Below are 19227 nucleotides of genomic sequence, written 5' to 3'. Positions count from 1 at the left end.
TTATTCGCCATCATTCACCATCGTTAGACATCATTAGACATCATTCACCGTCATTAGACATCATTGACCATCATTGACCATCATTGACCATCTTTAGACATCATTCACGGTCATTAGACATCATTCACCATCATTAGACATCATTGACCATCATTGACCATCATTGACCATCATTGACCATCATTGACCATCATTGACCATCATTGACCATCATTGACCATCATTGACCATCATTGACCATCATTGACCATCATTGACCATCATTGACCATCATTGACCATCATTCACCATCATTCACCATCATTCACCATCATTCACCATCATTCACCATCATTCACCATCATAAGAGATCATTAGACATCATTCACCATCATTAGACATCATTAGACATCATTGACCATCATTGACCATCATTGACCGTCATTGACCATCATTGACCATCATTGACCATCATTCACCGTCATTCACCATCATTCATCATCATTGACCATCATTGACCATCATTGACCGTCATTCACCATCATTCACCATCATTCACCATCATTCACCATCATTAGACATCATTCACCATCATTGACCAACATTAGACATCACTGGCCGTAATTGACCATCATTAGACATCATTCACCGTCATTCACCATCATTCACCGTCATTCACCATCATTGACCATCATTCACCATCATTGACCATCATTGACCATCATTCACCATCATTCACCGTCATTAGACATCATTGACCATCATTGACCATCATTCACCGTCATTAGACATCATTGACAATCAGTGTACATCATTGACCATCATTGACCATCATTGACCATCATTCACCGTCATTAGACATCACTGACCATCATTGACCATGTTGACTAAAAGCATAGGCTCATTAGGCTTATCTAATAAGCAGATGGCTGAAAAACTGAAGCTAATGGCCACGCTACTACATAGGTGACCTGCGTTACATAAGCCCCTCTCTGGCGAAGTGTTCTGGCGTGCCTGCCAATCTTTCAGGTCATTCGTTGTCTGATGATCTCGCACAGGAGATACAGTCGTCCACTGATGTCCTCACCAGGGCTGTAAGGTGGCATGTACAGTAGATATTGTTGATGTGACTTCTGGATTTCGTACACACAGCTGAGGACACTACAAAAATTTCAATGGAGTTGCCTTGTCTCATGGACTTCCACAAGTGTGGGCTTATGGCTCGTTTCTTGGATCACTGGGCGTTTTCTTTGAGTTATTCACATATAAGTAACATAAAGCACTTTTCTCACGATCGTATCAAGCATTTTTACTAAGACGCCGTAGAAATCGCCGTAGAACACTTTATCTGGCTTACTGTTAGGATAATGTCCATCTTTTAAATGTTGCATCGGATTCTGGTGCTAACCCGCGAAAAATTAAGTTTCATGGGTACGGGAGGGGAGGGGATACAGTTATCGCGGCTTTTCTGTTTATCAGGGATATATCTACAGTACTTGCAAGAACGTTGTCATACGATATTAGAACATTAGTGATTTAGTGAGAAATGAATACATTAAAAGCCAAAAGAAAAAGTTCAGCTTCAGTGGTCTTTTGTTTTTTAATATAATTCCTATCACACTAAATCACTAATGTTCTATTTTCGTATGACAATGTTTTTGCAAGTAGGTGTATATCCCGAACTGTTCAAACATTTTCCCATCCACTCTTTTGTTTGTTTCTCTTGTTTTGTTTGGCCCCTGTTGTAAAGTGTTGTTGTGTTTTTAATCATCGTAAACGATCGCATACATGTTAAAAGTATATTCAATGTTTTCCCCCAATTTTTCGTCTATTGTACTTGCTTTGTAAACGACCTTCAGGAAGCTCGATAACGTATAATATTACGTCAGCCCGAGCGTATGAATGACGTCTAATGATGGTCAATGATGTCTAATGACGGTGAATGATGGTGAATGATGGTCAATGATGGTCAATGATGTCTAATTACGGCCATTGATGTCTAATGATGGTGAATGATGGTCAATGATGGTCAATGATGGTCAATGATAGTCAATGATGGTCAATGATGGTTAATGATGGTCAATGATGGTCAATGATGGTCAATGATGGTCAATGATGGTCAATGATGGTCAATGATGGTCAATGATGGTCAATGATGGTCAATGATGGTCAATGATGGTCAATGATGGTCAATGATGGTTAATGATGGTCAATGATGGTCAATGATGGTCAATGATGGTCAATGATGTCTAATGATGTCTAATAATGGTCAATGATGGTCAATGATGGTCAATGATGGTCAATGATGTCTAATGACCGTGAATGATGTGTAATGATGGTCAATGATGGTCAATGATGTCTAATGATGGTGAATGATGGTTAATGATGGTTAATGATGGTCAATGATGGTCAATGATGGTCAATGATAATGAATGACGGTGAATGATGGTGAATGATGGTGAATGATGGTCAATGATGGTCAATGATGTCTAATGACGGTGAATGATGTCTAATGATGGTCAATTACGGCCAGTGATGTCTAATGTTGGTCAATGATGGTGAATGATGTCTAATGACGGTGAATGATGTCTAATGATGTCTAATGATGGTCAATGATGTCTAATGATGGTCAATGATGGTGAATGATGGTGAATGATGGTCAATGATGGTCAATGATGGTCAATGATGTCTAATGACGGTGAATGATGGTCAATGACGGTCAATGATGGTCAATGATGGTCAATGATGGTCAATGATGGTGAATGATGGTGAATGATGGTCAATGATGGTCAATGATGGTCAATGATGGTCAATGATGGTCAATGATGGTCAATGATGGTTAATGACGGTGAATGATGTCTAATGATGTCTAATGATGGTCAATGATGGTCAATGATGGTCAATGATGGTCAATGATGGTCAATGATGGTCAATGATGGTCAATGATGGTCAATGATGGTCCATGATGGGCAATGATGGTGAATGAATGTCAATCATAGTCAATCATGGTCAAAGATAGTGAGATGTCTTATGACGGTGACTGACGGGAATGAAGGGGAATGGTGGCGAATGATGGGGAATGACACCCAATGACAGCAAATGATGCCAAATCACATAAATACAAGAAAAATATATAGTCCGAATTGGCAGTTTGGTGTATATAGAACATGAACTTATAACCAAGAAAGAAGATGAAAAAACATCAAAAAATGGCGTCCAAGTTTCTGTTTTACTTCTACCGACTTCTTGTTCTCTTCTTTTTGGTTCTTATCGTGAAAACTACAACTGCGAATGGAGACAGTACTTCAACAAGTAAGTTTAGAATTTCATTTGTTAAGAATATCATATTCTCGTTGTCCTAGTTCGCTTTTTCATTTCTAAGAAATTTGTGCAGAACTTTCAAGACTTTTCTTGTTCTGTCGGCAGTTTTTTGTTAGATTAAGGCAATTTTTCCACTTAAATCGAACCAGGAAAAGTCTAGTCGTGTCATTCGCACATCACTTCTGTCTTAAAAACGGAAAATATTGATTTTAATTTTAGCTAAGTCGGCATAATTTTGTTCTTGGAAGACACAAGATAAAGCTAAGGTTTAGCTTACGCCAAAAATAAGCCAAAATGCATTGTTCGAAAGCTATAAGATCTTGCAAATAATCAAGTTTTGTCTTTGGTTTTCCTATAAAACAAGCAAAGTAAATATAAAGGAATAGAAATATAAATTCCGCAAATCATGTTGATGTAGCTTACGAAATTAAAAGACGTCGATCGATTCAGAAAATCATCGAAAGAACTTAAAAGATGCCCACGAAAATAGAACAAATTTGATCGGCAAATTCTTTTGCGTCTGTCATTTTGTTTTTCTAGTATGCATGCAACCTAAACGAAAGTGGGGTAGATCGTAAAAAAATATATTTAAAAATATGTTTTCTAAAAAAATTATATGAATAATTAATTTTTAATTCATAATTTTTAAAGTGCTACTACGACGAAAATCGCTCAAACTTGGATTCAGCTGAAACTTCCTAAGAATACTCTTCAAAGGTCCTACCCTGCGAGCAGAGTCTCCTTTTAACTCCTATACGGGCGAGAGAAGGAAAGGAGACTGCAGAAATCGTGTATTTCTTTTGTAGTGCCATTATCCAAGAATCTGGATAATGAGATGCATAATTTCAGGTTTCATACTGGTTTAAACTGGTTTTGATGCGCGAGTCTGTATTAAAAAATATGGCCGATGACCAAAATTGAGCCCGCATCGTATCCCAAACTGTAATTTCGAAAGCGATCTATATCACGTTTTATCAAAACAAAAATCAATTTCAACCAATTACTCATCAAAGGAAATCGCTAGAAAGTTTTATGGATGCCAAAGACCTGTTTGTTTCGCTGCCGACAGGTCATGCAAAGTCACTTATTTTCCAGCTTGTAACTCCGATGATCAAACATCTTCAAGAAATCGATCCAAACACTAGTCGATACCCTAAAAATCCTCTTTTGGTGGCAATAACTCCGCTCCAGGCACTGATGAGCGACCAAATTTCCGCTTGTGAAAAAATAGTGCTTCAAACTGCTAAGCTTGATGAAGCAGTGAAAGAAGAACACGAGATCATCTTTCACTGAGGTCATGACTCTAAAAACATGTTTTAAGCGGTAATCGTGTTCGGACAGGAACCGGAAACCATTTATGAAACGAGTGAGCTTGTGAACGAGTTAGTTTCTTAGCAACCGCTGCGCATGCTCAAATAAAATTGTACACGATTTCTGCAGAGTCTCCTTTCCTTCTCTCGCCCGTATAGGAGTTAAAAGGAGACTCTGCTCGCAGGGTACAAAGGTCCAATAATCACTGTATGAAGTGTTTTCTCGATTTTCAGGACGAAAGTATGATATTTTTACGATTATTTTTTGGAGTCTGTGATGTCATACACTCAACATCGAACATCGCTCCATACATTTCTTTGTAGTTTATGATCAAAATATCAGTAGTAAAGGGAGAAAGAAATACCCAAACACCCCAAAATATAAATTGTAGTCGCAAGTAATGTGAAATAAGCACATTAGCCACCCTTTGGGCTTCATAGGAATAAAATAAATTAAGGATTCATATACAAATAAATATATGTAGCAATGTTTGATGTTGAGTGTATGACGTCACAGACTCCAAAAAATAATCGTAAAAATATCATACTTTCGTACTGAATATCGAGAAAACACTTCATACAGTGATATTGGACCTATAAAGAGTATTTTTAGGAAGTTTCAGCTGAATCCAAGTCTGAGCGATTTTCGTCGTAGTAGCACTTTAAAGTTATTAAAATAAAATTCTAATATTTTTTTTTAAATACAGAAACATTTGCAGATCAGATTACCGACCTTGTGATAATGTGTAGTCAAGCGTTGGTTTATTCATAGTAGTCCCTATAAGTTTGTCGCTTAACCACCTACCCTCAGCCATTCCCTACAGGCAGACAGTAGGTTCAACGAGAAGCTTCCCTGATAAAACGCTGCTCTTGAATGGGCCAAAACCTTAGTTGTCATTGTTCACACATCATGTAAACTTAAAGCAACAATTTGTTTATTGCTAAGTATTTTGATGATAAGGATCTAAAGGAGAAAAAAACGAGTAAATTTTACACTGTGAAAAGATGACGCTAGTCCTTCGTTGGAGCAGAAGAGAAAGAGGTGGTAGAAAGGAGTATTTACATACCTAGAACAAGACAAAAGAAACCAATGGTTTCATTTCATTCACTGCTTAATTTTATTAAATCTTGGGTTAATGGGAGAGCACTTGCTTATGGCCCATAATTTTCAAAATTTTATCTCATGCTCTCCAAACATCCGCTTGTCTATAAATCACATGGTAAGCGTTTCTTAATGCTTAATTTGCAGCTAAACCAACACCAACCACAAGGGCAAACGTAACAACACCAACTTCAACAACCAATCAGACCAGTACAATGGAACCTACAAATGGAACCACAGTCGCTCCAACAACATCACAGAACCACACCTCCACTCCTCTACCAAGTAACCACACCACTCCTCTACCAAGTAACCACACCACTCCTCAACCAGGAAACTACACCACTCCTCAACCGGGAAACTACACCACTCCTCAACCAGGAAACTATACAACTGCTTCTCCAAGCAACTACACCACAGCAACGCCAACGAAACCTGGACCGACTGGACATAGCAAAGGTAAGAATATGAATATGATATTCTTGGTATCAATCAGTTGAATGAATCTTATTACCAAAATAAGATTATAGGCAAACACTACCCATCATGTGTTATCAATCAGAGAGCATTCTATTGCTTGATATCAGTCAGACTTCAAATAAATCTCATTACCAGACTACAATGACAAGCAAAAACTGCCCATCATATGCTATCAACCAGAGATTATTCTATTGCTTGGTATCAGTCAGTCGAACAAATCTCATTACCAGACTAGAATGACAAGCCAACATTGCCCATCATATGCTATAAACCAGAGAGTATTCTATTGCTTAGTATCAATAAGTTTGATTAAGATTAATATTATCAGGGTGGTACTGACAAGGAGGGTTAGCAGCACATTTTACAGTTTAATAATCTAAATGTCTAAAATTGACACGTCACATATAATTTAAGGGCACACTATAATCAATCAGGAATTTTACAAATTTTACATTTTAAGAGGAGAATGACGCATCTAAGTAAACCTGAATTAACACATCACACTTTACATTTTACTAATTCCACATATCACACATTCATCTTAGCTTGAATCACACATCACACATAGCCCCTGTAATACCCTGTATTATTAACAGCCTACAATGACAACTAAACATTCAGGGAAGCACTGGTTTCATGCACTGCTAATGTGCCATCCCTCACCAATATGATCACACCAAGGTTCAAGCCCTGCCAGGCTTGGTGTCATAAATGTGAGTTGACTCGTCGTTGGTTTTCTCCTGTGCTTCAAGGCTTTTCCTTCGGGTTGTCTGGTTTTCCTCCCTCCACATAAATCAACTAATTTCGAAATTCTGTTGAATTTCTAATTGATTTGTAAGCTGCCTTATCAATAGGGTTGCAAAACCTGTTAGGCATTAAGCCATCCACCCATCCAGGAGTGATGTGCTATAAACCAGAGATTATTCTATTGCTTGGTGTCAATCATTTAAATGAATCTCATTACCAGACTACAATGTCAGGCAAACACTGCCCGTCATGTGCTGTCATCAACCAGAGAGCATTCTTACTATTGGTATCAATCACCTGTTTGATCCATAATTATGACTTACTGCCCTTCATGTGCTATCAACCAAACAGTATTTTTTTCATCTCGCACCATTGAAAATGCACCTAGACTGCAATGCCTGATGGAAAGGAACTATGCAATTTTGCCAAATATACACTACTTTTCTTTCTTCTTATTGGTTGTATTTCCAAGGGGATGAAATATAAGATTAACACTAATTGATATTATTTTTTTTAGACTGTCACACCTGCAAAGATGAACTCCATGCAGAAAGGCGCTACAAATGGGTTGCAGTAGCCTTTGATATCATTTTTGCTCTTGCCTTCATCATCATGTTGATTTTATACCTGCGGCAGAGGAAAATGTACCGAGAAATGGAGGGAGATGGGTCTTTGTCCCGGCTCATTTGATGGCTTTGAGACCTGGAGTATTGTTGACTGTTTTCACATTAGCCACACATTCTGCACTGCATGATGATGTGGCTAAAGAAATGTGTCCATAGCATAGCATGTTAGGTGAATACTTTGTGTAAGTTAGAGCTGAATGTTAAAGAAGACGTAGTTCATTCACTTGTAAACAGTTTTACATGAAATATTGACTTTTAGTATCCACAAGTTTAAAATGTTTGAACTATTTAAAAATTTCATTGTTTTACAAAAAGCCTTATGATAGCTAAAAACCAAGCTAAATTTATAACCCAGGTATCTACAAACCTTGGGAATTGACCTAAGATAGCTCTTATGAAATACTTGTGAGAGTAAACAAATCTAGCAGATGATTTTTATTTGGTTGTACGTATAATGTGGGGGAATAATACGGGGGAAATAATTTTAACGAACTATACGGGAGGCACAGATCTTGACAGCAGTATTTAATGAATTGGAAAAAGATCCCCTCTACCCTCACCACTAGTTCCAAAAATTTTCTCAGAGATCAGCCTATCCAAATACTACCAATGCATAAATTTTGTGGTAAAAACATATTCTGAACCAAAGATTGTTATTGTCGTTATTTGGGTTAATTCAGTTAATTTTATTTGAGCAAAAATGTATGATTTATAAGATCTACGAGATAACCTTTACCCTTTGTAGCAATTTTATCGTAAAATAAACTGAAAACACACGCACCAATACTCTATTCTTTGTTGCTTCAAAAATAGCTCTCAGCTGGTAAACAAAAATAAAATAATAATAATATTAAAAAAAAAAACAGTTGGAAACCTACACTTTAGCATTCATGGCAAATTTTCTGCATAATTGGGATATTTGTAGCCTGCTATGTGTTGGCCTCCTAATACAGATTTTGTGGGGGGCTATCACGCAATGCTTCACTCGGCAGAACCCACGTTGATCTTCTTGATAAATTGATGTTAATTTTACTATGAAGTAATGCTCTAATTTCGTTGACAAGCAGAAGATAAAGGGTTTTTACCGATTGAAAGAGCAACACAATATTTGTTGTCTCTGTCTGTCTGCCTGATAATATACCTCTGTCTGTCTGTCTCTGTCCGTCACCCTGTTTGGGAATTTTGAATTCTGCGTTAATTCGTGTTATGTTAAAAAGCACATATGCAAGAAAAATGCTAAACTATTTCTGTAAAATATTGAGAAGAATTCTTCATTTCTTTTAAAAATACAACTTTTTTATTCCATTCTTATAATTGAATTTTAAATATCCGACTTGTATGATCTTGTCAAGGTTGTTATTCCACGAAAAACACGTGGCGAGTGTGACGCATTTAATACGCCCACTGTCTGGTTCCGCATTCATGATTTAATTTGCTTTCCCCGGAGGGGAGGGTTAACGAGATATTTTAACCAAACACTAGATAATACCACTTTTTGAAGATATAAATTAGAAGAATACATACTTAACATTAAAATAATATAATCCTCTTTATTTAAATTTAATAGCTGCAGAAATACTTTTCTGTGAGTGAAAAATTTAAGAGGGGATGTCAGCAAAAATCGAACAATTTTGAAATTTTGTGGCAACGGTCGAAAAATCGATTTCGCTCATATTCTAACCTTAGGTAGACCTTATTCTAACTAGAACCACTATGTAGTTTGTTTTTAAAAATATCGCTTATTTTACGAGAAAAACGAGGAAATTGATTTTTGCGGATTTCAGCCTTTTGACGGCGGAAAGAAATCGACTACTTCAGAGCCTTCGCGTCGCAAAGAAAAGTAATTCAGACATATAAAACCATTATAATCTTATCAATTGGTATCTAAACTTGTTTTAGGAAAATGTTCAGCTATCTCAGTTTCCTTTTTCAAGACGAAAAAATATTTTTTTTGACCCATACATTTTACAATACCAAGAGTATAGAAAGTTTAAAAAAATATTTTGGTATGTGCTATATAAAATAATGGGCTAAAATTTGGGCTAGTTAAAGTTAAGATGCTATATAATCTCATTCCACTGAAATTTGGTTGGGTAAATTATTTATCGCGTAAATAAAAAGCTTGAAATTCTTAAAAAATTCAGCGATTTCTCTGTCGGCAAAGATCAGTCGATTTCAATAGTTCTGCACAAACAACGCAATAAATCCGAGTTTGTTCGTTTTTCGAGCAATAATCTAAAGCAAAAATACTTTAAAAGGCCTAAGTTATTATTTTTAAGATAACGAAGAATCTTTTGAGGCTCAGATTCAAACACGCTTTGCTATTTGCGACTGAGAAGTGGACTGAGTATTGTAAGCAAACTTGAATAACTAACAAAGTGTCTAACGATTACAGTAGGGATTGCTCACCATATTTTCGGATTACTTCAGACTATTCTGCTTTAACCGTTGAATATTATTTATAGTTAGGTGAAGAATAAGTAGTCGTTCTATTTTTCTTGCTCCTACCATGATAAATTGGGAAAGGACGGTAATCTGAGATGTAAACATGTAATCCACAATGCATGCCGCTTAAAACAATACACGTCACCAGTGACACCAAACTGACAGTGACATCTGATTCTAGTTATGCATGTTGTTTTCCACTGCTAGATAGAATAGAAATACAATAACAAAAATTCAGATGCGAGTTGGTGTTGTTGCTTAAGGTGCTTGTAAACATAAAATGGAAGCTAGTTGCTCTTTTAAATCTTTGGTTGGAGGAAGCTGTGGGTTCGATCCAAAGGACAGGAAACGAGATACTACCATAATCCCTTTATTGGCCTGCAGAAAGGAAATTTTCGACCACAAGACCGCCTTTGCGTTCTCTGGCCCCGAAAATGAAGTTGACTTGATCTTGAGTCGGGCAGCCATATTTGTTTGTCCAAATGATGTTGATACGTGGTCAATATGTCCATTCCATCGTTCAAAATTAGGATTGGGATGGACAAGAGGTTGCAATACAAGGTGCAGAGTACCTGTTGAAATATCTAAGCATCAAAAGACCAAAGGAAAATGGCCGAGATTTGAAAGAGGAATAGGAAAATCCGATTCGTCTATGATATTAAATAAGACTGGCGTATTCCTACAAGTAGGTTCAGGTCAGTAACAAGTTTGCATTCCTAATGATCCTCGAGGTTTGATTTGCGCATTTTTTCTTTCTATGAAATACTTTTATAGTAATAAAAATGTTTCTTTCATTTACTTGTAGGAATGTGCATAAATTGCAGAAAAACTCTTAAACAACTCGAAGACTCCGATCCACAGACTCCGGTCACCACCAGCGCCTCCCAAAAACAGGAACTGGATGAACAGAGGATTGTTGAGCAAATAAGTAATTTGTCGCTGGTAAATATCTTTTCTCCTTGAAAACTGAAGGAATGCTTTTATTACTAAAATAAATTATTTTTGTGCGTTAGTGCTGTTTTCAAAACCCTTGGTTATTTTATATTTGTTTATTTGTTAGTCGGTTTGGTAATCAGATTAAATTAGTAAAGGCGGCGCGAGTGGCGGCGGATTGGTATAATATGAAAAAGTGTGGAGCGGGAAATGGGAAGGGGAGTGGGAAGGGAAGGGAGAGGAAGTGGGAAACTCTGAAAATCAACAAAACGTTAATGCGTATTTTACATGTTTTTGTGGGTCGGGAATTTACGTATTCTACCGATAAATGAAATCAGAATTAGAAGTGCGTTCATTTTCTTATATTTTTTTAAATTATTTTTTCTGTTAAATAATTTTAGGACGAAAAGGAGGAGGTGACGTTTAATCCAAAGTTCTCCACGCCTACAAGTCTGTATCAACCAAGCGAATCTTCTTACTTATCCGTCACTGTGGAAGAAATGGAGGTTGTTCCTTCCCCAAAAGAAAAATTGAATGCCTTCCTTTGTTCACGGGACATTAGCTCTATTCGTCATTCTCTTTCGTTGCCATGGGAACAAACATCAGAGCGCACAAAGCGTTTTCATATCCGGAAAACGCAACAGGTTGTAGATGCATGCCTGAAGGAGATTGCTCCTGAAGATTCTGAAATGCTATTTTCTGCATTGAAAGAAACGAAGTCTAATAAATGTAGTGTTGATAACTCCCTTATGGAGGCTTTATCTGAATGCTACAATAACAGCAGTTCTTGGAGCACCCGCAGACAGATATTATCCATCATGGCGGACAAATTGAGTTTTAAAGAGCTTCGCAGGTGGATACCTAGTTTGACAAGATATCGCTTCAATCTTGCAAGACACCACCTTTTACTCCACGGCAGAGGGGCAGTTTTACCTTCCACTAAGAACACGCGAATGTACGTTCAACCAGAAAAGCTTGAGCACTTCATTATATTCATTACCAGCTCACATATTGTACAAGATTTGCCATTTGGCGAGAAAACGCTTAAGTTATCGTCACAAACAGAAATCAGGATCCCAAATGTTATACGATCTTTGATACCTGAGCAAATTATTTGTCAGTACCAAAGCTATTGTCAAGAGACAGGTTTCAAACCAATGAGTCGTAGTTCGTTATGCAGAGTTCTCAGCGTATGTTCAGCTTCAATACGCAAATCTTTACAGGGCTTAGACAACTTTTCAGCACTTGGAGCAAAAGCCTTTGATGATCTTGAAGAGTTGGTTGAAAAGCTTGGAGACACTTACGGGAATGGGCTTACTTGGGCGAAGGAAATAAAGCAGAATCTCAAACTAGCAAAGCGTTACTTCAAAGGCGACTATAAGGTAAACTAAATGTTCACTTTCAGTTATTCTGCAACAATTCATTATTGAAAGCGCACGCTGCAGTAAAATCCCAAGCTCCAAACCAATGAGCATCATGAAATACATGCATAATATCGTTATAATGTTTTGTTGAAGGTTCACGTTACCAAAAGCTCAAAAGTTGCAGATCATTGCAGAACGCACGCCCTAAGTTATCCAAGTGAAGATGACCACATGGTTGACTGTGACCACGAGCATGACCTGAAATGCGATAGATGTAACTTATTTCCTGTAACTCTGAAAGAAATAAAATGCGTAGTAGAAAGCACTAGATGCACCTTGGAAGATAAAGGAGAAATGGAGTTCTTGATCTCCCAGTCCGCGCAGAACATCGAGGCCTGGAAGTCCCATCTTTTACGATCAATTAATCAAGATCAAGCAAGGCAAGAAATTATTAAAGATTTAAGAAAGGAGGCAGTGCTTTTAGTTTCCGACTGGGCAATGAAGTTTTTGCCAAGAAAGTTCCGAGAAAGCCAGCAAGACTGGTTTGGTAAGCGCGGGATCCCCTGGCACATAACTGTTGCCATGACCAAAACAGATGAAGGAGAAATGAAAATGTTGACGTTTGTACATATATTTGAAAGCTGCATTCAGGACAGTCCTGCTGTTCTGGCTATTTTTGACGACGTTCTACAGCAACTTAAGAGCATCACTTCTGACATTACCTCTCTTTACCTCAGACAAGATAATGCCGGATGTTATCATTCTGCATCGACAATCCTTGGCATTTATCAGGTTGCATCACAAAATGACTTTAATCTAGTGCGCATTGATTTCTCAGACCCGCAGGGCGGCAAAGGCGCATGCGATAGAAAGGCTGCAACTATCAAGAATCATATGAAGAAGTATTTAAACTCAGGACATGATATAGATACTGCTCAACAAATGAAGTGTGCTATGGAGTCATTTGGAGGAATCCCTGGGGTAAGAGTAACACTGTGCGGCGCTCAAGCTTCTCCAGACTTATCAGAAAAATGGGAAGGTGTGAGCTTTATTAACAACATCGCTTACAGCAATGAAGGAATTACAGTTTGGAGGGCTTATGAAATTGGTGCTGGCAAATTTATGCCTTGGAGTAGCTTTAATCTGCCCAACAAATTGCCAAAGCTCAACAAGATTCCAGATTATGAAGTATCAAAGGTTACCTTTCTTTCCATCAAAGCAAGAAAAATGCCGACAAAAAAACCCGCTCTTAAAGCTGAGTCACTGCAGAAGGTAAAAAAAGTTAAGGATAATGATGATGATGATGATGACGATGATGATAATGATGATGATGTCAACTTAACAGAAGATAACCAAGACGAAGATAGTGAGGGCGCGAAAATTGGTCGAGATGACGAAAATGCGTTATTCTTTTGCCCCGAAGAAGGCTGTATTATGTCTTTTCAGAGATATTCTTCTCTCGAAAAGCATATTGATTATGGAAGCCACAAATATGTTCTTGAGCATGAAACTCTGTATGACAGAGCTATGATTATGTACGCTACAAAGCTAGAGCATGGTGCTACTGACGTTCCTCAGATAGATGGGGACACTACCGTCAATCTAGATCATGATCAAGTGCTTCCTAAAGGATGGGCACTAAAATCAGCAGCAAAACGAAGAAGATTTAATGAAGCACAGAAAAACTATCTAACCGATATTTTTGAAAACGGAGAATCAACTGGAAGGAAGGCCAATCCTGCAGCTGTGGCCCAGACCATGAGAAGGGCCAAAAACAAAGATGGCTCAAGTATGTTCAATAAGAATGAATATCTTACGTCGCAACAAATTGCAGGCTTTTTCTCGCGTTTGGCAAGAAAAAAGAAGCTAGGCTCAGCTGATGACGAAGACAACGATGAAATGAAGAAAAATGAGGAAAACAAAGAAAAAGAATCGTTTCATGTAATGAATGAAGTAATGGAACTGGTTTCTGCACAACATCCAATCATGTTTGATCATTACAATATCTGCGAAATGGCATCCAAATCCAAGCTATCATCTTTTTCAATCCAAATGCTTCAGGAAATCTGTGCCTCCTTCGAGCTTGAGACGTCTCACATTAAGACAAGACGCAAGAAGCCATACTTACATCTCCTGCAAGAATTAGTCAACACCTGTATTTGCAGTGCGAGAACCTGAACATCTCTTATGGAAAATACAGCGATTTCCACGTTTATTTTGAAACGTTCGCTAATTAGCACGTTTGAAGTGTCAGACAGTCTGTCTCTCTTGAAGGTAAAGTTTGTTAGTTTATCCTCAGTTACCTAGGAAATTCATCTCAAAAATATGAAACACACGACGATATCTTATAATCAGATGTCACTGTCAGTTTGGTGTCACTGGTGACGTGTATTGTTTTAAGCGGCATGCATTGTGGATTACATGTTTACATCTCAGATTACCTTCCTTTCCCAATTTATCATGGTAGGAGCAAGAAAAATAGAACGACTACTTATTCTTCACCTAACTATAAATAATATTCAACGGTTAAAGCAGAATAGTCTGAAGTAATCCGAAAATATGGTGAGCAATCCCTACTGTAATCGTTAGACACTTTGTTAGTTATTCAAGTTTGCTTACAATACTCAGTCCACTTCTCAGTCGCGAATAGCAAAGCGTGTTTGAATCTGAGCCTCAAAAGATTCTTCGTTATCTTAAAAATAATAACTTAGGCCTTTTAAAGTATTTTTGCTTTAGATTATTGCTCGAAAAACGAACAAACTCGGATTTATTGCGTTGTTTGTGCAGAACTATTGAAATCGACTGATCTTTGCCGACAGAGAAATCGCTGAATTTTTTAAGAATTTCAAGCTTTTTATTTACGCGATAAATAATTTACCCAACCAAATTTCAGTGGAATAAGATTATATAGCATCTTAACTTTAACTAGCCCAAATTTTAGCCCATTATTTTATATAGCACATACCAAAATATTTTTTTAAACTTTCTATACTCTTGGTATTGTAAAATGTATGGGTCAAAAAACAATTTTTTTCGTCTTGAAAAAGGAAACTGAGATAGCTGAACATTTTCCTAAAACAAGTTTAGATACCAATTGATAAGATTATAATGGTTTTATATGTCTGAATTACTTTTCTTTGCGACGCGAAGGCTCTGAAGTAGTCGATTTCTTTCCGCCGTCAAAAGGCTGAAATCCGCAAAAATCAATTTCCTCGTTTTTCTCGTAAAATAAGCGATATTTTTAAAAACAAACTACATAGTGGTTCTAGTTAGAATAAGGTCTACCTAAGGTTAGAATATGAGCGAAATCGATTTTTCGACCGTTGCCACAAAATGTTCGATTTTTGCTGACATCCCCTCTTAAATTTAAAATATCGGCGACACCCCTCCCACCAGGGGGAATTACTGTAAAGTCCGTCACACGTGACTGGTCGTTGCACCACAAAATGTAAAACTTCAGCAGATTTGATCATTGATTCAAAGATATAGTAGTTGGAAGGTGTTGTGTAGGCGAATGTTCCCGGGAAAACTCGATTAGAACTCTAGTAAAACGACTGATAGAGCCAACAAGACACTGAATTCGACTCGCGGTCTCTCGATCATGAGGGAAGAGGATTACGACCTCGAACCGTCGCCATTTAGGTAAGTAAAATTCACTTTCAAGTTCCGTCAGCACGGGACTTCATGCGAACTCTTGTCTCCAAGTCTCGTGACTTCAAAAATGCACTCTATAAACCTTGATTAAGGGATTGCAGAACCGTTTGCAACAAAAATATCCTCAATTCAGTTATATATATGAAAATATAAATCTCAAGGATTCATACAAAAGCGAGTTATAAATGCTAGAACTGATTCAGTGTTACAGGATATTACATCACTCGTACTTTACGTGTACTAGCTAAATATATAAGATGTCGTTGCATCCCGCAGAATCTCTGATTTAACCAACCACAACCGTGCTTCAATTAGGAAGCCATAAAATCAATTTAAAATTTATTTCCGTATATTTTTTTCTGCTAAAAATACTTTTCCTGATTCGGAAATAGATTTTTTGGGAGGATGAAACGAAGTCAAATCACATGCAAGAACGTCAACCTAACGTTGGACTTTAACATTATCAGACATGATACTCAAGAGGCAGTGCTGTAAAATTAAGCTCAACTCATTTTACCTTGATTTCAGCGATCCTCAAACTATTATGAAGAGGAATATGTCACTGCAGTGGGCTCTACAAGACGCTATGCAGTCTGCACGAGGACGTGGAGAGTTCGCTAGCGGTGTTCACTCTGCAGCGGAGCAGCTAGATCAGTAAGTTTTTATTAACATAAGCTACGTTACTAGTAGTCTAAACAAAACTAAAACCAAGAATTTTATTTCATTTGTAGCTCGAAAAACTTTCAATTTCATGTTTAGTGAATTTGGGTGTTTATGTGAATTTCAAACTATTTACAGTTCATTGTTTTTCCAAGTGTTATATTTTTCATTTTTTTCCTAAAAACTTGACATGACCAATCGAATGGAAAAAATTGTTAGTTAACATTCATTTTTCGCTTTAATCCATCATTTTCCCCCCCAGAATTTACAATGCTAAACTTCAGAAATATCTTGGATTCTTTATTTATTGTTTACTACATTTAGTTTATATTTAATTGAATTCTTTATTTTTTTAAATAGAAATCCAGACGATGTTGTTCTCTGCATTCTGGTGGATAATAAAAGAGCAGATCCTGGTATTCAGGTTCATTGTCGACTAATAGAAGCGTTTTGCTGGGAATTCCCTATTCCAGTTATCAAGGTACGAAAAATTTATATTTGTGTCTTACAGAAGTGGAAAAAATTTATGCTATCCTTCAGAAACAAATATGCTAGAATAAGCTTCATAAACTTAGAACAAAATATTGGATTACTTCAGTGGCTTCTTATAAAGACTTAAAAAGTTTATGTATTTAAATGGGTTTTGCAGTTAAATGGGTTGTGCAGTTAAATAGGTTGTGCAGTTAAATGGGTTGTGCAGTTACTTGGGTTGTGCACTCAACGAGTTGCACACTTAAATGGGTTGCTGGATTTTCTAATAATTTTTCCTGATATTTCAGGTGGATAGCAGCATAAGACTGATGTTCCTAGCAGGTTATAGCTGGAACCACCCTGATACCATCCATTGTGTTCTCATCAAGGTAAATGTCAAGTTCAATGCCACAACATTTAAACTATTACCCAACTATGAATGAATAAATGAACATGAAAACTGAATAAATGAATGATTAATTCAAGCATGCTTAACTCTTTATTCTACTTGTAGGGTAAAGACAGCAGTGGACCCTCGATGGAAAAGCTTTTGAGATTTAGTCAACAAGTACCAGCACCACTATTAAAGCTGGCATAAATCCATCTAAGAACTTTACGAATGGACTGCTGGAGTGTGTGGATCGTACAAAAGCAGCTGCACAAGTTGACCTTGGCTTGATGATGCAATGCCATAAGCATTCTAAAATCCAATTCCTTGCCTTGAAGTGTTAATACTTCTTGATTATTGAAAATGGCAGCACTTAGTAACTTATATTTATTTAAGAAAACATTCACTGACATGCTTAAAGTGCAAATGAACCCTTCGACAATACTTTCAGTACTAATTCTACATAAAGTAAATAGTTGATTGGTAAAATATTTCTTGATTTGAGTGATGCGTCTCTAAGTTATAAAGGTTTATACTTCCAATATGCGAATAAGTGTGACGTCTATTAAGGCTTAATTAAATATACAAAATTGAACTGGTTCATAGAAACAGTATTTAAAAAGCATCATTATTTTACTCATGTTTTACATGAAAGCAATTTTGAATTTGTATTTTCAAAATGGCCAGCATTTAGTATTACTAGTTACAACAAAAACACTCAAATACCTTACCTGACGTCACACTTATTAGCATATTGGAAGTATAAACCTTCATAACTTAGAGACGCATCACTCAAATCAAGAAATATTATACCATTCAACTATTTACTTTATGCAGAACCAGTACTGAAAGTATTGTCGAAGGGTTCATTTGCACTTTTAAAAAATCTAGAAAATTATTTTGAACCTAAGAAGTCTTCTATAATTTATTTTGAGGAAAATAACAATAAGAGATTTTTATTTTAAACACTTGAATTTGTGAATTAATCTTTAAAGTATTATGAAACAAATGTGTTGTAGTAGATAATTTTATCACCGTAGGTACGAAAGATAGTAGACTGACGTTTTGGACGTTAGTCCCTTGTCGGAGTCAATCAAACCTTTGACTCCTAGGACACATTTGTTTCAACTAAAAAACACCGAGGCTGTTCAAGCTAGTTCCAAAACTAGTTGTTATCTACATCTTTTAAAATATTATCATTTTTTTCTTCTTATTTTTTCCTCTTCGGGATTCAGGCAAGCATATTATAGTAAGTTGCTTTAAATGTTCAAAAAAGGAAAAATTCAAGTGAAAAAATAAAAAAGTGAAAAACAAAACAAAAAAGTACGTCAAAAAGGGAAAAAATGCTTTTAGGCAATTATGTTTTAAAAAATTAATACAAAAGAGCGAGTAAAACAAAGAACTCAAATAGTTATTAAGATTTATTATTATTGATAATATTATAAATTGACAGAGGTATATTTATTGTACCAGTAGAGTTTTATATAACCTATTGTTTTGGTTTGTTGACAAACAATTGTGTTGACTTTATGCATGGTAATATGTCCTTGGTATTCATTCAGTGAATGAGAAAGAAAATAAAAACAGTTTTTGTATTCATAAGCTATTGTATAGCTACATAATTATCAAGTTGAAGAGTTCAAAAAAATGTTGAGCTGTTTGTATTATGAAGAGGGTCAGTTGACTGTTTACCTCTTATATTAAAAAAATGATGAAAAATTATAAAAATAAAAGTATAGTCTAGTAC

At 36.5% G+C, this 19227-nt stretch overlaps 3 protein-coding genes across 3 annotated transcripts; all 3 read left to right on the top strand.

Annotated features, from left to right (window-relative positions):
- The first annotated feature begins 3047 nt into the window (after nt 1-3047).
- Nucleotides 3048-8345, top strand: LOC116300608 (uncharacterized). Its single transcript, XM_031709512.2, has 3 exons — nt 3048-3291; nt 5860-6171; nt 7457-8345. Exons 1-3 carry the CDS (start codon nt 3171-3173, stop codon nt 7627-7629), a joined length of 606 nt encoding a protein of 201 aa, XP_031565372.1. The 5' UTR covers nt 3048-3170; the 3' UTR covers nt 7630-8345.
- A 2091-nt stretch (nt 8346-10436) lies between these two features.
- LOC148909253 (uncharacterized) lies at nt 10437-14869 on the top strand. The gene is made up of 4 exons (XM_089034527.1): nt 10437-10705; nt 10816-10952; nt 11345-12325; nt 12461-14869. The coding sequence occupies exons 1-4, from the start codon at nt 10663-10665 to the stop codon at nt 14483-14485; spliced, it is 3186 nt and encodes a 1061-aa protein (XP_088890653.1). The 5' UTR covers nt 10437-10662; the 3' UTR covers nt 14486-14869.
- An 897-nt stretch (nt 14870-15766) lies between these two features.
- LOC116300576 (growth arrest and DNA damage-inducible protein GADD45 gamma) lies at nt 15767-19226 on the top strand. The gene is made up of 5 exons (XM_031709461.2): nt 15767-15949; nt 16490-16615; nt 16982-17102; nt 17401-17481; nt 17607-19226. Exons 1-5 carry the CDS (start codon nt 15909-15911, stop codon nt 17688-17690), a joined length of 453 nt encoding a protein of 150 aa, XP_031565321.2. The 5' UTR covers nt 15767-15908; the 3' UTR covers nt 17691-19226.
- Nucleotide 19227: the final 1 nt, after the last annotated feature.

Source organism: Actinia tenebrosa, unplaced genomic scaffold (genome assembly GCF_029948245.1).
Source record: "Actinia tenebrosa isolate PJP-AT-01 unplaced genomic scaffold, QUT_ActTen_1.0 PGA_scaffold2__45_contigs__length_23673736, whole genome shotgun sequence".
Taxonomy (NCBI): Eukaryota; Metazoa; Cnidaria; class Anthozoa; order Actiniaria; family Actiniidae; genus Actinia; species Actinia tenebrosa.
This window is presented reverse-complemented; position numbering and strand designations above follow the sequence as displayed.

Bases quoted from the DNA above. Each gene is read 5' to 3' on its own strand.
- LOC116300608 (XM_031709512.2), top strand. From the start codon at position 3,171: ATGAAAAAACATCAAAAAATGGCGTCCAAGTTTCTGTTTTACTTCTAC. The intron at 3,292-5,859 runs GTAAGTTTAGAA...CTTAATTTGCAG, and splicing joins TGGAGACAGTACTTCAACAA to CTAAACCAACACCAACCACA. The intron at 6,172-7,456 runs GTAAGAATATGA...TATTTTTTTTAG, and splicing joins ACCGACTGGACATAGCAAAG to ACTGTCACACCTGCAAAGAT.
- LOC148909253 (XM_089034527.1), top strand. From the start codon at position 10,663: ATGATATTAAATAAGACTGGCGTATTCCTACAAGTAGGTTCAG. The intron at 10,706-10,815 runs GTCAGTAACAAG...ATTTACTTGTAG, and splicing joins ATTCCTACAAGTAGGTTCAG to GAATGTGCATAAATTGCAGA. The intron at 12,326-12,460 runs GTAAACTAAATG...GTTTTGTTGAAG, and splicing joins ACTTCAAAGGCGACTATAAG to GTTCACGTTACCAAAAGCTC.
- LOC116300576 (XM_031709461.2), top strand. From the start codon at position 15,909: ATGAGGGAAGAGGATTACGACCTCGAACCGTCGCCATTTAG. The intron at 16,616-16,981 runs GTAAGTTTTTAT...TTTTTTAAATAG, and splicing joins GCAGCGGAGCAGCTAGATCA to AAATCCAGACGATGTTGTTC. The intron at 17,482-17,606 runs GTAAATGTCAAG...TTCTACTTGTAG, and splicing joins TCCATTGTGTTCTCATCAAG to GGTAAAGACAGCAGTGGACC.